General features: G+C 36.3%; 1 protein-coding gene across 1 annotated transcript in view; it reads right to left on the bottom strand.

The window, feature by feature from the left end:
- Nucleotides 1-17,913, bottom strand: part of LOC149799222 (uncharacterized) — a 266,176-nt gene that overhangs the window by 195,314 nt on the left and 52,949 nt on the right. The window contains exons 6-11 of the mRNA XM_089958164.1: nucleotides 6,759-6,827; nucleotides 5,603-5,703; nucleotides 4,625-4,706; nucleotides 3,619-3,786; nucleotides 2,790-2,876; nucleotides 2,183-2,277 (exon numbers count right to left, since the gene is read on the bottom strand). Of these exons, the coding sequence (XP_089814290.1) occupies nucleotides 2,183-2,277; nucleotides 2,790-2,876; nucleotides 3,619-3,786; nucleotides 4,625-4,706; nucleotides 5,603-5,703; nucleotides 6,759-6,827 (602 nt within the window). The remainder of the gene's footprint in view (nucleotides 1-2,182; nucleotides 2,278-2,789; nucleotides 2,877-3,618; nucleotides 3,787-4,624; nucleotides 4,707-5,602; nucleotides 5,704-6,758; nucleotides 6,828-17,913) is intronic.

Genomic DNA, 17,913 nt, shown 5'->3' with positions numbered 1-17,913 from the left:
TAGGAAGAATGGTGTAAACATATCTCCAGTTATAAGTAGTCAAGGTCTTGGTAAACATAACGTCTTCTTTTAGTGGTTAACCTTCAATAAAAATTCATCAATACAGGATTTTCAGTTCGTCAAATATAAAAACCAAACAACAATACTATACAACTTTCTCCATCGTATTATTCTAGTTCTTGCCTTTCCCAAGAAGAAATTGTTATCCTACAGAATTCTCTGGTGGGTTATACGGCCCTAGCCAAATGATAATACTATAGGATTCAAGTTCAAAGAGAGATGGTAATAATACATGTAAAATGTCACATGATGCAACGTGACGTCATATAGCCATTCACAAATTCAAGGTTTATTCAGCTGATCATAACTCAAATGTGTGCAGGGAGCTGAAATTCGGACTAAATTGGCTATTTGCGAACAAAATGTTGCGAATGCATCGAACTATATGTTTTCATTCGCAACTTCTCCGTCGATCCTATGTTAAATGCAATCGTAGAAATAACATCGGTGGTCCGAATTGCCTTTGCATTTGTTTCTGGCGAAAAATTATGATTTTACTGTAAATCACTGTGCTATTATACATACGAGGTATATTTTTGTATAGCAGAAATACCTTAAGTGGTCTGAATGGTCATATATCGTCACATTCGGAACATCCTCGTCTTTTGTCCGATGTGAATTGAACAACTTCGACTCTCTGAAAGAGACTCGGAGATAATTGTAGTTGTACCTTCCATTTTGGCGAAGTTTGACGGACGAACATCTGACTAGTTGTTTGAAAAGCAGATTCTTACATAATGATACGGGCTGAAAATAACAGTTGACTCAAAAATCAATGGAATACCGACACTTTCAATCTGTACTGCTTGTCCTGCAACTTTGTCATGACTCTGTCGAAGATATCTTTGGGCCGCAGTACAGTGAAGCTATTGTATGCGTTAGCGATGACACATACTATGGTCACTGTGACGTCAGTTATAACATAATAATAACCACGGGGCAGAAGTCAGCTTTAAATGGTCATATTTTGCTCGGAGTATTTTTCTAGCATACGATGGAATTCAGATTGATACTGTCAGCGTTTCACAATAGTGTCCTCTAGAACAGGTATAAAACTTCTAGTCACGTAACATTCTGCAGTGGAAATGCATACTGTCGAAAACATCGAGCCATCTAGTCAGCCCATTGGAACTCAGCAAATTATTGTGGCAGGTATTAAACTTCTATATTAACACACCTGCCACGAAAATGATTTGCTGAAATCTCATGAATATACAATAGTAATGATTTCTTGCTGTTTATGCACATGAAGTGATTAGCTTTACACATCTTTGTACTGCATGCATTTGAGATATTAATTTTCTTTGTTTGCCCTTTGGTTCCCCTTTTGCTAAAATACAGATTGTCCCTTTATTTGCCCCTTTGCTAATATATACACTGTTTTAACCAGCTCGTACAGGTTCTTCAAGTTTTCAATTTACTGTTAAAGTCACTGATAATTTTATGTATGTGTTTGTGTGTTAGGTCCCGAAATACGTATTCTTTGTGTTGAATTAAGAAAATAATTTATTCTGGTTTTTGCCCAAACTGTGATATAAATAAATGGTTCCCATGTCAGACGTCCAAGAGATTTTTCGTCACTATGAAAGCCATTCAAATGTATGTAGTTAACTACGGCCATATCACTATTTATAATCAGTGTGTCCCCTCCAACATGACTGCCGTTCGAATGAGTCTTCGTCATCATGACAGCTGTCCCAGTATTTCAAAATTGGTAAGGATCTCATTACTTCATGTCGGTAAGTTTTTATCACCATGACAGCCGTCCAAGTGTTTGGGTTTTGTAGGAACCTATTATTATTATTTCATTTAATTGACAAAGGATGTCATACAAAGCAACATGCATTATTTTACTATCGGAAAGTGATGTCTTATTACTATTTACCATCAATGTGTATTCATTCGCATGACAGCTGTCCCAGTGTTTGGAATTTGGTAAGAAACTATCATCATGCATGTAAGTTTTCGTGACCATGGCAGCCGTCCAAGTGTTTACCGGTTGAAACGAACCTACCTTTATTTCATGTATGTCTTCATCCTTTGTCTTTCCGATAAAAGCTGTCTTACAAAGCAAAATGAGTAATAGGACTACCGGAGGTGGATGATTAAAGAAAATACTTACATGACAGGCAAATTAGGAATATCTTTAAAAAGTTTTGACAATTTCGGTTTAGCTCTCTCGAAAACTACTTTTCGATACTGATCCAAAACTGCATCCTGAAGATAAAATTGGAAACAAACATAAATTATATATATATATATATATATATATATATATATATATATATATATATATATATATATATATATATAATCTTCATTTAGATATAGACATAAGACACTGAAGTATTTTGTGTCAATTAAATCTAAATTTGTCTGTCACGCAGGAAACCATTATATCAGGTGCTTTCACCAACGGCAAGTAGAAAGTCATTGATTACGAAATTTGTTTCTACCGTCGCACATGTTGTAGTATCATCATCGAATTTATTATACTACATACTTATTAGCCTGTCAATGTTGTACTGTTTTACAAGAAAGTATTATACTGAAAAGGTATTGTCCTCTCAAATTTTACTCTGTTGTCTTTTTTATTTAGTGCTTCAAATCATATACCTTGAAAATTGAAACTGAAACTAATATTATATTCCTTTATGATCTGTACATTACCGTCTTACGCATGGTACAACAATGCACATGTTATTTTCTAATATAATTATTAATCGTACCCCAGTTTGAAGATAGAACTTAGCTGATCCATTAAGCGATCTGAAGAATTCTCTCACTGTTCCGTTAAAGTTTAGTTTCTTCGTCACCTGTAAAAAGACACAGTTATTAAATCAGCGTATAATTCAATTCTACAACTAACACTTGAAAGCTTACGTGAGTACCAGACTGCGTTTCTACTCGGCAAATGAATCATACGTACATCGACAGAGGTAGAATATTTCCAAAACTGTTCAATTTACCAATACATTTTTGTACGCCCAGACAGGTTGAGAATTTAACATGAACAGATTTGAGACAACAAAAATATAAGTTCTCTTTATTAGCATCTTATATGACAAAGATTTAACCTCTGTAGTAATTAACAAGTGTACAAAGAATCAAATGTGTAATAACATTATTGATGCATATAATGTTCTAATCATTCTATGGCTGTATTACTTTTAGACGATATTTGAATATTTCCATTCACTTCATTAAGTGTACGAATGGTCTGGAAGGACATAATGTTTTTTGTTATTGTTTTCTGTTGTTTTGTTTTGTTTTTGTTATTGTTGTTGTTTGTATTCCTTTTTTTGTTTTGTTATTTTAGTTTTCTTTTTGTTTTTGATTTTATTTTTGCTGTTTTATTTTTGTTGTTTTGTTTGTTTGGAGACGGGGTGGGGGGCATTTTTGATTCGCAGATTAATTAAATTCAGATAAAAAGGGTTTCATAATAGCTGTAATTAATGTGTTGCTTTTCGTTGCCTGTTACCTTTTAAAATAATTTGAATAGTAGATTTGACTAAATCAATGTATTTCACTAATATAATGCTCAGTTGTTTAACTTACTTGAAGCATTTCACGGTTGATACGATCCACCTCTGCCAGACCCTTTGCGTGCACCTCTTCTGGGGATATCTCTATGGATAGGTGCCACCTGAGACATGCGCGGTAATACTCCTTACCTTGGTTAAAGGAGCTAACACCCCAATGCGATCGTGTGTGTTTGAAATATGTCTAGAGAAAAGATAACACAGTTGGGAAAATCAAAAGGCCACTGCATGGCACACGCGGATTACAGAATGTTGTCAGAGAGGGATGTAAATAGATTTCACTAAATTACTATCTGTTTTAGCCGCGAAAGTGTGCACCTGTTAAACAATCTTGAACTGTGAATCAATGGCGTTTGAATTCAAGAAAGGCGCTAAATAAAATATTGGCGGAAAGTATTCTTGATTATTCTGTTGAGTGTTTTTATATTTTTCGGTCCCTTACATTAGACCACAAATCAAAATGCTGTCTACGAAAAAATTCTTCGAAGGTCCTAATGTCCCAATCATCATTCCTGTTTCGACTCTTGAGTCAGTGATGTGACGCTAAAGAGGCGTTTTGTCTCTATCAAAGTGATATAACTGCGAGCTGTATTAAAATAGTTGAGATGTCGTTCAGCTTTGCATTAGGAAATCACTTTTGTATGAAATGGAGAAATTATGGCAGAAAAATTAAACATACTACCAGTTTTAACAAACTACAGGAATTATATAAATCTGAATTATATATGCGAAATAAAATAATAAATTATAGAGAGAAAAAGTTCTTTATTACTACGAGAACCTGTTCATTTCCCTTACATGAATCAACCCCTACCGTTTACTATTCAAATATGCTCGTTAAAACCGATATTTAATAAACTTGAATCGAATATTACTTATTAATATTAACCATCCTGCAAGTTATATGTAACACAAACCGAATCGGATTGAATTATTTGGAACTTTTCTGCATTTGTCAGTTTCTATATGATTAAAAATTAAATCCAGTATATGTTCATAAAACTATCAAGTAAATGTTTTACCTTGTTCAGGTATGAAGAAAGTTGTAATACGGAGGACATAATTCCAGAGATGGAGTGATTAGCATCCACGCGTAACTGGTTTCTGCAGCAAAATTGATACTTCTGAAGTATTGTTAATTACGCATTGCGATGATAATGGCAAACTGCTGTAATGTCAAGGTCAAGCCTCATTACCAATTTTGCCTTCCCAGCAACTCCCAGTGCTTATCAATTTGTATATATCATATCATACAAACACCAATTTGTTGATATGATAGCATACGATAACCTATCATGCTACCATGTTACTAGTGTTAACAGAGTCATTGAGTAAACAAAATGATAACAGCAAACAATATAAATCCAGATATATTTTATGTCCAAAGAGATTTTCATTATTTTTATAACTAATGCCCTTTGCACGATGGATTAAAGATATGATGCATGTACTTGTTTTACTTTCTCAGCATCCATGTAACAATGATACGGTTAAAATTAGCTAGTGATCTACTCCGATAATAGCAGGCCTATTTATATATGTGCATATATGATACATTGTATTTCTAATCCTAGCACGCCAGCAAATATTATGTATCAAATTATGACCTATATTTGCACTACTGCAGCCTCATACTCAAATTCGCAGTGCCGCAATGTGTAATAGTCATTTGGTACTCTTGTATAGTCAGTGGCATCGTATTCATTCTCCATTTCAACTATTTCCAAACAAAAACGCATCGGACAACCATCATAGCTCTCGATCTTTACAAGCTTTTCGAACTTCAGAACAATTGTACAATTGACTTAAACCAAAATTATTTGTAATTTAATCTTTCGCACACTCTATATAGAAATGTAGTATAGAATAATAAACTTTGGTGGACATTATAAACTAGAATAACTTTGCTAATATTCCATATAAATGTATGCTACTTCAATTTTTAATACCACAATGAATGTATTAGGACTATATATTCTACCCTGAGCTACAGTACATACCTGTAAGTAGCATTTATTGATGTAATATTGTCCAGCTTCGATGAGTATGGCTTGTACAAAATACCATAGTCGAGACTTGATAACTCTGGCAATAGTCTTACCTGTGGCAAAAAAAAGACATAAGTTGCAAAATAAAGTGTAGTCCAATATAATTCAAATGATTAAGAATTTCAGAGCAGTGATCTCTTGAAGGCAGCATATTTTGGACAGTATGCTTGTTATATCAATAAAAACTAGGACATATATACAGTTTTCTATCAATACAATTGGGACAGATATACAGTGTTCTATCAATACAACTGGGAAAGATATACAGTGTTATATCAATACAACTGGGACATATATACAGTTTTCTATAAATACAATTGGGACAGATATACAGTATTATATCAATACAATTGGGACAGATATACAGTTTTCTATCAATACAATTGGGACAGATATACAGTGGAGTAGATACTCAGCGGAGTACATAGACATAATTTGGACACTTTCTGTGATTCGCATAATTGTAAACATTATTGACAAGATTATTGTACATGCATTGATGAAATATTTCGTCGGTTTGCAATAATTCAGAAGAAAATAAACCATAAACCAACTCTACAATGATCTACTCTTAAAGCAAACCCCAGCACTGTTTCTCCAAGGTGTTAAAGCCCTATGAATCGCCACCCACAAATGTCTGCCACAAGCATCCTTTTGTTCTAATGTTCTTGTCATTTTCTGTATATCCCTTATGTCGATTGCCTATCCTACCCGCTATCCCAGCCCCCGAGATTACGATGTGGATTCGAATTATATGACTGTTATGTACGTCTATATTACGTTTCTATATGTACAGATTATACAAGACTCAGAGTATCTGTCTCAAACGATACGGAAGATGAGTGATATTATGGATTCACCCACTAATTTATAAACGCACGTACGTACCCAAAGACGAACATAAGGGTGCCATTTCTATAGCATTTACCATAAGAGTTAGCAAACCTATTGACGCATCATTGTCATTTGAGTCATTTCTAAAACTGACAATTTCTCAGAATTAAGAGCACGGCTGAACCTTAATTATAAATAGAATCGAAAGTCAGTATCACGCTTCGTGACACAATATTGAAAAAGATGATACTGAAAACGTAGGTGATATACATACCATTGAAACCATGTGGTTTGTGTGGTTCATCCTTATTGCTTCTTCCATTAACTGTATTGACTGATTCACCTGTGTTGAATTAATGATACTGCATGAATAATCAGCATAAAATGTAATAAATCTCATGCATACTTATATGTCACACATACATGTATTCGTTGTGTATTTTTAATATAATGTATTCGTTATGTAATTTTTTTATTGTAATGTATTTGTTGTATAATTTGTTGAAATGTGATACGATCTCAAGCATGCATATATGCCATGCATACAGGTATTCGTTTTGTAATATTTTCAAATGTGATACGATCTCATGCATGCATATATGCCATACATGGAGTTAGTACACGGATAGGGTATACATATAAGCCTTGTATTGTGTACATTGCATATAATTCTTGAAGCAACAGCAAGTAAACAAAGGAAAATTAGAAATCAACGAGAGTAGAATGCATCAACAAATGAAACATGATACAATATTTTAGCACTTCTTTTGAGTTGAATGTATCATAAAACATCAGTTGAGTTAATCAAGACATAAGTATTTCACCCAATATTGTATGTAATTGTAAGCAACACCCAATTATTATATAATTGTAAGTAACACCCTATGTAACTGTAAGTAACACCCAATTACTACGTTATTGTAAGTAAAACCCAAGTATTATGTAATTGTAAGTAACACTCAATTATTATATAATTGTAAGTAAAACCCAATTATTATTTATTATGTAATTGTAAGTAGCACCCAATTATTATGTAATTGTAAATAACACACAATTATTATGTAATTGTAACTAACACCCTATGTAATTGTAAGTAACACCCATTTGTTATCTTATTGTAACTAAGGAGTCAGTGGTAAAAGGCATTCTATTATGTCAGTTGAAATCTCACACAGAGATCGTTTAACCTTGAGCGTACCCCAAGACTACTTGTGTTGAATACATCATCACGTCTTCTTACAAGTTTACAACAATTTAACTAAATTCATGCATTGATATATTCCTATGATCGCCATACTATAAAAAGGCAAATTGTGTGTTTGCTGACCGAAGACAATTTAATGCATATTAGTATTAGAGAATACATATATATTTTTAAAAATAGATATTTCATCATTGCTAGAAATTTAAAAACGGTGCAACCTCCCATGATGCTTATCTCCCTTGGCACATTGAAAATGTACAGTATTTATTATGTACTAACATTACGTGACATTATTCTTCAGGTGATTCGGACTTAATAATGCTTTATGAAAGTCTAAATAATTATCTCAGTATAATCTAATTATATCGGCTGTCAGTAATACTAAAAGAACTAAAATCAATGACAATGTAACATTAATTATTGTTACATATACAAACTGCACCAAGGACGTTTCGAGCGTCGACTAATTGTTTTGTAAACCCGGCGCATTATTACGAATGTGTTAACGAGGGATGTGGCTAGACATGTCGATCAGAAGTACACAATTTATGCTAGTGAGAAATTAGCAACATAAAAAATTTGATAATATTTCTGTACCATCCCGAATAATCGATGGACGTCATATGAACATAGCTATAATTAATATTACTTTTTAATAAGGATAGCGTTTACGCTTCATCGGTTTTAATTTGGAAAAAAAATTATACAGTAGACAGTTAGACGGTACTGGGGATACAGCTCTAACGAAGACCAAAAAAAATATCATATACAACTCGTTGAAAGAGATGAAACTGTGACATACTGGTGTTATAATTCATGCTGACTGTAATGTTATTCCCGTGTATGGATGAACCTCTTAGAACTCAGTACCCAGCTGATAACCACGTATGGATGAGCCTATTAGAACCCAGTACCCACGTGTGGATGAGCCTATTAGAACGCAGTACCCATCTGATAACCACGTATGGATGAGCCAATTAGAACGCAGTACCCATCTGATAACCACGTGTGGATGAGCCAATTAGAAAGTAGTACCCATCTGATAACCACCTGTGGATGAACTATTAGAACGCAGTACCCATCTAATAAACCACGTGTGGATGAACTATTAGAACACAGTACCCATCTCATAACCACGTGTGGATGAACTATTAGAACGCAGTACCCATCTGATAACCACGTATGGATGAGCCTATTAGAACGCAATACCCATCTGATAACCAGGTATGGATGAGCCTATTAGAACGCAGTACCCATCTGATAACCACGTGTGGGTGACCTATTAGAACGCAGGAACCATCTGATATCCACGTGTGGATGAACTATTACAACGCAGTACCCATCTGATAACCACCTGTGGATGAACTATTAGAACGCAGTACCCATCTGATAACCACCTGTGGATGAACTATTAGAACGCAGTACCCATCTGATAACCACGTATGGTTGAGCCAATTGGAACGCAGTACCCATCTGATAACCACATATGGATGAACCAATTAGAACGCAGTACCCATCTGATAAACACGTATGGATAAGCCTATTAGAACGCAGTACCCATCTGATAACCACTTATGGATGAGCCAATTAGAACGCAGTACCCATCTGATAACCACCTGTGGATGAACTATTAGAATGCAGTACCCATCTGATAACCACCTGTGGATGAACTATTAGAACGAAGTACCCATCTGATAACCACGTGTGGATGAACTATTAGAACGCAGTACCCATCTGATAACCACGTGTGGATGAACTATTAGAACGCAGTACCCATCTCATAACCACGTATGGATGAACCAATTGGAACGCAGTACCAATCTGATAACCACGTATGGATGAGCCAATTAGAACGCAGTACCCATCTGACAACCACGTATGGATGAGCAAATTGGAACGCAGTACCCATCTGATAACCACGTGTGGGTGACCTATTAGAACGCAGTACCCATCTGATATCCACGTGTGGATGAACTATTAGAACGCAGTACCCATCTGATAACCACGTGTGGATGAACTATTAGAACGCAGTACCCATCTCATAACCACGTATGGATGAACCAATTGGAACGCAGTACCAATCTGATAACCACGTATGGATGAGCCAATTAGAACGCAGTACCCATCTGACAACCACGTATGGATGAGCCAATTGGAACGCAGTACCCATCTGATAACCACGTGTGGGTGACCTATTAGAACGCAGTACCCATCTGATATCCACGTGTGGATGAACTATTAGAACGCAGTACCCATCTGATAACCACGTGTGGATGAACTATTAGAACTCAGTACCCATCTGATAACCACGTATGGATGAGCCAATTGGAACGCAGTACCCATCTGATAACCACGTATGGATGAGCCTATTAGAACCCAGTACCCACGTGTGGATGAGCCTATTAGAACGCAGTACCCATCTGATAACCACGTATGGATGAGCCAATTAGAACGCAGTACCCATCTGATAACCACGTGTGGATGAACTATTAGAACGCAGTACCCATCTCATAACCACGTATGGATGAGCCAATTGGAACGCCGTACCCATCTGATAACCACGTATGGATGAGCCTATTAGAACCCAGTACCCACGTGTGGATGAGCCTATTAGAACGCAGTACCCATCTCATAACCACGTATGGATGAGCCAATTAGAACGCAGTACCCATCTGATAACCACGTGTGGATGAGCCAATTAGAAAGTAGTTCCCATCTGATAACCACCTGTGGATGAACTATTAGAACGCAGTACCCATCTGATAACCACGTGTGGATGAACTATTAGAACGCAGTACCCATCTAATAAACACGTGTGGATGAACTATTAGAACACAGTACCCATCTCATAACCACGTGTGGATGAACTATTAGAACGCAGTACCCATCTGATAACCACGTATGGATGAGCCTATTAGAACGCAATACCCATCTGATAACCAGGTATGGATGAGCCTATTAGAACGCAGTACCCATCTGATAACCACGTGTGGGTGACCTATTAGAACGCAGGAACCATCTGATATCCACGTGTGGATGAACTATTACAACGCAGTACCCATCTGATAACCACCTGTGGATGAACTATTAGAACGCAGTACCCATCTGATAACCACCTGTGGATGAACTATTAGAACGCAGTACCCATCTGATAACCACGTATGGATGAGCCAATTGGAACGCAGTACCCATCTGATAACCACATATGGATGAGCCAATTAGAACGCAGTACCCATCTGATAAACACGTATGGATAAGCCTATTAGAACGCAGTACCCATCTGATAACCACGTATGGATGAGCCAATTAGAACGCAGTACCCATCTGATAACCACCTGTGGATGAACTATTAGAATGCAGTACCCATCTGATAACCACCTGTGGATGAACTATTAGAACGAAGTACCCATCTGATAACCACGTGTGGATGAACTATTGGAACGCAGTACCCATCTGATAACCACGTGTGGATGAACTATTAGAACGCAGTACCCATCTCATAACCACGTATGGATGAACCAATTGGAACGCAGTACCAATCTGATAACCACGTATGGATGAGCCAATTAGAACGCAGTACCCATCTGACAACCACGTATGGATGAGCCAATTGGAACGCAGTACCCATCTGATAACCACGTGTGGGTGACCTATTAGAACGCAGTACCCATCTGATATCCACGTGTGGATGAACTATTAGAACGCAGTACCCATCTGATAACCACCTGTGGATGAACTATTAGAACGCAGTACCCATCTGATAACCACGTATGGATGAGCCAATTGGAACGCAGTACCCATCTGATAACCAGGTATGGATGAGCCAATTTGAACGCAGTACCCATCTGATAACCACGTGTGGATGAACTATTAGAACGCAGTACCCATCTCATAACCACGTATGGATGAGCCAATTGGAACGCCGTACCCATCTGATAACCACGTATGGATGAGCCAATTTGAACGCAGTACCCATCTGATAACCACGTGTGGGTGAACTATTAGAATGCAGTATCCATCTGATATCCACATGTGGATGAACTATTAGAACGCAGTACCCATCTGATGATCACGTGTGGATGAACTATTAGAACGCAGTACCCATCTGATAACCACGTATGGATGAGCCAATTAGAACGCAGTACCCATCTGATAACCACGTATGGATGAGCCTGATAACCACGTATGGATGAGCCAATTAGAACGCAGTACCCATCTGATAACCACGTATCGATGAGCCTATTAGAATGCAGTACCCATCTGGTAACCACGTATGGATGAGCCTATTAGAACGCAGTACCCATCTGATAACCACGTGTGGATGAACTATTAGAACGCAGTACCCATCTGATAACCACGTGTGGATGAACTATTAGAACGCAGTACCCATCTGATAACCAGGTGTGGTTGAGCCTATTAGAACGCAGTACCCATCTGATAACCACGTATGGATGAGCCTATTAGAACGCAGTACCCATCTGATAACCACGTGTGGATGAACTATTAGAACGCAGTACCCATCTGATAACCACGTGTGGATGAACTATTAGAACGCAGTACCCATCTGATAACCAGGTGTGGTTGAGCCTATTAGAACGCAGTACCCATCTGATAACCACTTGTGGAGATTACTGCTTCACTGTTTCGTGGAAACTGATACTTTCTGTCCTGGAAATGTGGCAGATGTTGCCGTTAATAGCGCATGGATACTCTTTCGGGAAATTTGCTTGTGGAATAACTTGTGAAAAGACAACTTACCCACTCTGTCTAGCAGGTGCAAGATTTTCATTTTCATGTTTGATTCAGCTGCGGGAGGGTTGTTACTAACTTTGAAGTAGTTGTTGGGAGAGTTACGACATTTGTGGTTAGTAATTTGCAGTGTGTCTGGAACTGTTTTATATTGCTCTCTGGCACAAACATTTTCTTTCGCTTCAGTATGGAATGCTTTTAGAAACTAAGGACAAGCATACTTTCACGGCCTTTTTCCTAAATAAGGTACTACGCTTCCTTGCCTCAACTGGTGCCCGTAAAAACCCTTTCTACTCATTTAGCTTACGAATATAGGAAAATAAATATGTCATTATAAATAGAGTGTTACATTTTATCCTCAAGTCTTTATAAGCTGTCAATTTTAACAATCTTGTGTTACATGTGTAGGCTCGAATAAACAGTAACACAAGAAAGAGTGAAAACAACAAGCTTGAAAAATTTAACAAAGTATTTATTTCCCTGGAAAATTACTGTATAAATGGAAAAATAAGAACTCACAGTATTAAGAATCAAATAAAAAATAATCCAAGAATATTCCACAAATACAATTTTAGAGGTCCTAATATTGAAATAGTTTAATAAATTCAATTGTGAGTCCCGACGAAGAATCCAAAATGGAAGGTGATGACCTACGCTGTATCCTGTACTGTGTTGAATTCAACAGTTCTTTTTAGAAACGCAAGAAATAATCCAGTGTTTGAATTAATGAAATTTCTTTGATCAAGAATTCTGTATGAACACTCAAATATTTCCAGAGAAACAAATTAATCTTTCAGAATCTAAATAATTCGAATAAACATTAAAATGTAATTCCCAAAAATGACACAACAAAAGAACCACCTTTACGTGTCACTGTTTAGAAGCTCGACTGAGATTATTTCTCTAAACAAGCCGAGGTTCAATACAGCCTCGATCTTACTTTTATTATTCCCACAATAAATTTAAACAAACGTGCTGATGTGACTGTTACTAATTTTGAAATAAGGACCAGGTCAAACTTATGTGTTTACAATGACGAACAGTCAAGGTCAAACTATTTTCTGGAAATATCGAGTTCCTAGAAAACAGGACTACATTATTTAGACATATAATGAAATTAAAATTTTTTAAAGATTTTAAAACTTGCAAACAATTAAATTATATATAAATTAAATCAAATATACATAACAACCCAAACCAAATAATTTATCTTCTCTTTCATATATATAACACAGTATGTACAATAAATGTTTTCTTTCTTTAATATTAATTCATCTCCCCACCTCTACAGCCAGACAATGACCTGACCATCTACGTTTAAGCTTATGCAACTTTAAAAGCAAGTAACCTAAGTGGTTAGAGCGTCAGCTCCGCATGCGGGAGGTCCCGAGTTCCATCCCCGGCCGAGTCATGCCAAAGACATATAAAATGGTACTTTCAGCTACCTCGCTTGGCACTCATCATTAAAAAGGTAGATTCAGGGCTGGATTGCCTGGTGTCAGAATAATGTGACTGGGTGGGACATAATGCCACATTTCTGCGGTATGACAGCCTAGTGCTAAACATCATTATTAATTGCCACGCTGCAGACGTTGTAGCGTTATTACTGGAAAATGGTTAAAGCTGCGTTAAAAATCAAAATCACACAGACACACAGACACACACACCCAAACATACACACACACACTCACACATATTATAATTATTATTATTATTATTATTATTATTATTATTATTGTTGTTGTTGTTATCGCAAATAATCTCATTACTTTCTAAATTTCTTCAAATAAAATGCATTCTCGAGATTTGGATTACGCTTTCTTGCAAATATTACAATTTATAGTTTGTATTTCATTTTTAAATATAAATTCTTCAAACTGAGCAGTTATTTAAAAACTTAAAATAATTGATTATTTTCTGAAAATATGAAAACCATTGTTCTGGATGATTCATGTTCATTAAGATATTTCCTAACATTTGTCTAAAGGCTATTTCCATCTGAGTTTGACTGCAACTTGGTGTCAAAACTATTTTCATTTAAATTAGTCTTCATACGATTTATGTTTTAAATTTTGATTTTTCAACAATGTATTGATGTAAAGTTTTAATACTTTAGTTTTCTAAACTCCTTTAAAATATGAAATTGTGTTTGTTTCAAACGTGAAGTGCGTTATCCCAAAATGCAGGTTGTTTCCGGAATTGTTGAAAATAGCAAGCTTTTGTCATACATTATGCTGCTTCTTTAATAATATTGGTTTAAAAAATCAACAGCAATATCAACATTCTTCCAATAAAGTTGCATATCGACGTTTGCAATAGTTTCAACAGTTGCATGATTCATTTACTTCCATCAAGCCACTCACGCATATGCATAGTGGTAAAGAAAATGTTTCGGGGCCCTGGCTGGCCGAGTGGTCTAAAGCAATCGCCTTTACCTATCACTGCTATCTCACTTCTGTCCACATGGGTTCGAGTCTTAACCAATGTGAGTATGTCAGAAAGCCTGCCAGTAGCTTCCCATGGACACGAGGTTATTACTGGGGTTTTCCTGGGTTCTTTCTCCACCAATTATACTGGCCGGCAAAGTGCTAAGTCCAAAACAACAACAACAGAGTATATTGTCAATGGGAGACGACTCGAAGAAGCTATGTGCTAGGAAAGGGATCGTAATCAGCATTTTCTAAAAACACCATTGTTCACAACTAAGTCAAACTTAATGGAAGAAGCTATCATACAGCCAAAAACGTTTTTTGCGTATTCAGTAATTATTTGGCCATTTCATTCGTTCTCCTACAGAGTGGAAATTTGGATACTTTATAGCTATGAAAGAATTCAAAATAATTTTATACAAAATTTGTGGATAAAAGAAAAGATCATAATTTTGAATATATTAAATACAAGTATAGTACCAGTTCTAGTTAAGTATTCCAAAGTACATATTATATATGTATTCCCAAGAGGTAAATATATACACTTATATGTGATACTCTTGATGACAAGGTTTCACATGTGTGCCACATTAGCTAAAGAGTCTCGAGGTCAGTCCTAAATGTGGGGGTCTCTGTACCGGACAGAAAGTTGGACATTTCAGGTGGAGGAATAAGTGGTCATAATATGCGGACAATATGTTCGCTACAAATTAGGTTCACATTTAGTTACACTAGCTGTTGAGTGTACACATGGTTAGACGACATGTAGAGTGTACAGATTGTTTCTGACACATTTAGGTAGACTACATGTAGAGAGCACATATTGTATAGGACAAATTTGGTTAGACTACACGCAGAGTGTACAGATTGTATGGGATACATTTAGTTAGACTATATGTAGAGTGTACAGGTTGTATGGGAAATATATGATTAGACTGCATGTAGAATGCACATATTGTATGGGACACGTTTGGTTAGACTATATGTAGAGTACACATATTGTATGGGACACATTTGGTTAGACTACACGCAGAGTGTACAGATTGTATGGGACACATTTAGTTAGACTACAGGTAGAGTACATATATTGTATGGGATACATTTGGCTAGACTTAATGTAGAATGTACAGATTGCATGGGACACATTTAGTTAGACTACAGGTAGAGTGTAAATATTGCATGGGACACATTTGATTAGACTACATGCAGAGTGTACAGAATGTACGGGACATATTTAGTTAGAGTACATGAATAGTGCACTGATTGTATGGGACAAATTTAGTTACACAACATGTAGAGTGTACATATTCCATGCCACACATTTAATTAGACTCCATGTAGAGTGCACATATTGTATGGGGCACATTTGGTTTTACTGCATGTAGAGTGCTCAAATTGTATGGGACACATTTGGTTAGACTACATGTATAGTGTACAGAATGTACGGGACACATTTAATTAGACTATATGTAGAGTGCACATATTGCATGGATCACATTTAGTTAGACTACATGTAGAGTGTGCAGATTGCATGGAACACATTTGATTCGACTACATGTAGAGTGTACAGAATGTACGGGACACATTTAGTTAGACTACATGAATGGTGCACATACTGCATGGGACACATTTAGTTAGACTGCATGTAGAGTGTACAGACTCTGGGACACATTTGGTTAGACTACATGCAGAGTGTACATACTGCATGGGACACATTTAGTTAGACTACATGTAGAGTGTACATATTGTATTTGACACATTTGGTTAGACTACATGTAGAGTGTACAGAATATACGGGACACATTTAGTTAGACTACATGCAGAGTGCACAGATTGCATGGGAAACATTTAGTCAGATTACATATAGAGTGTACAGATTCCATGGGACACATTTAGTTAGACAACATGTAGAGTGTACATATTCCATGGCCCACATTTAGACTACATGTAGAGTGTACAGATTGCATGGGACACATTTAGTTAGAATACCTGTAGAGTGTACAGATTATATTGGACACATTTGGTTAGATTACATGTAGAGTGTACAGAATGTACGGGACACATTTGGTTAGACTACATGTAGAGTATACATACTGCATGGGACACATTTAGTTAGACTACATGTAAGGTGCTTAGATTTCATGGGACACATTTGGTCTGACTACGTGTAAAGTGCTTAGATTTCATGGGACACATTTGGTTAGACTGCATGTAGGGTGTACAGATTGAATGGGACACATTTGGTTAGGCTACATGTAGAGTGTACATATGGTAAAGAAAGTTACATCTTTAGGCTCTAATAAACAGCAACATACAATGAGTGAAAACAACAAGCTTTGAAACATTTAAGAAATACTTTATTTCTTTGGAAAAACCAAGTAAAAATGAAGAAGAAAAAAATAAGAACTTACGGTTTTCTGAACCAAATCCAAAAATAATCCAAGAAAAATCCACGAATTAAATTTTAGAAGTCCTAGTAATGAAATGATCTAATGAATTTAAGTTCGAGTACCGATGAAAAATCCAAAATGGAAGGCAATGACGTATGCTATAGCCTTTATATTACGGATGTGTCTACAGTTCTTTGTTGATCCACAAACAATATTCCGATGTTTGAAGTTCCGAATAAAATTTAAATAATTTTTTTTGTCCAAGAATTCTGTATGAGCACTTAAATATTCCCAGAGAAACGAATTAATCTTTTAGAATCTAAACAGTTTGAAGAAAATTAAAAATATAACTCAACTGGTCACAACAGAAAATACAAAACACCTTTCCCCCAGTGTTTAGAAGCCCGACTGACTAATTTCTCTATAGACAAAGGTTGTACAGTAACTTGAGACGCAAAACAGATTCCCGGATGAGGGTCAGCCCTCCAGAATTTCGTGATAAGCGTAGAAGTATGTACATCTACAGACACGTAGCCCCAATCATCATCGACTTCACTATTATCAGTCACACAATATGAATGAATTACAAAAAAGAAGTTGTTTACTTGATTCTCAATCAAGGTTAGGAACTAGGTCAGCAAAAAGACACAAAGTTTT

The sequence above is a fragment of the Sinohyriopsis cumingii genome, chromosome 5, assembly GCF_028554795.1.
Source record: "Sinohyriopsis cumingii isolate HCF-2022 chromosome 5, ASM2855479v2, whole genome shotgun sequence".
Taxonomy (NCBI): Eukaryota; Metazoa; Mollusca; class Bivalvia; order Unionida; family Unionidae; genus Sinohyriopsis; species Sinohyriopsis cumingii.
The sequence above is the reverse complement of the archived record's forward strand: the minus strand, read 5'-3'. Positions and strand labels throughout refer to the sequence as shown.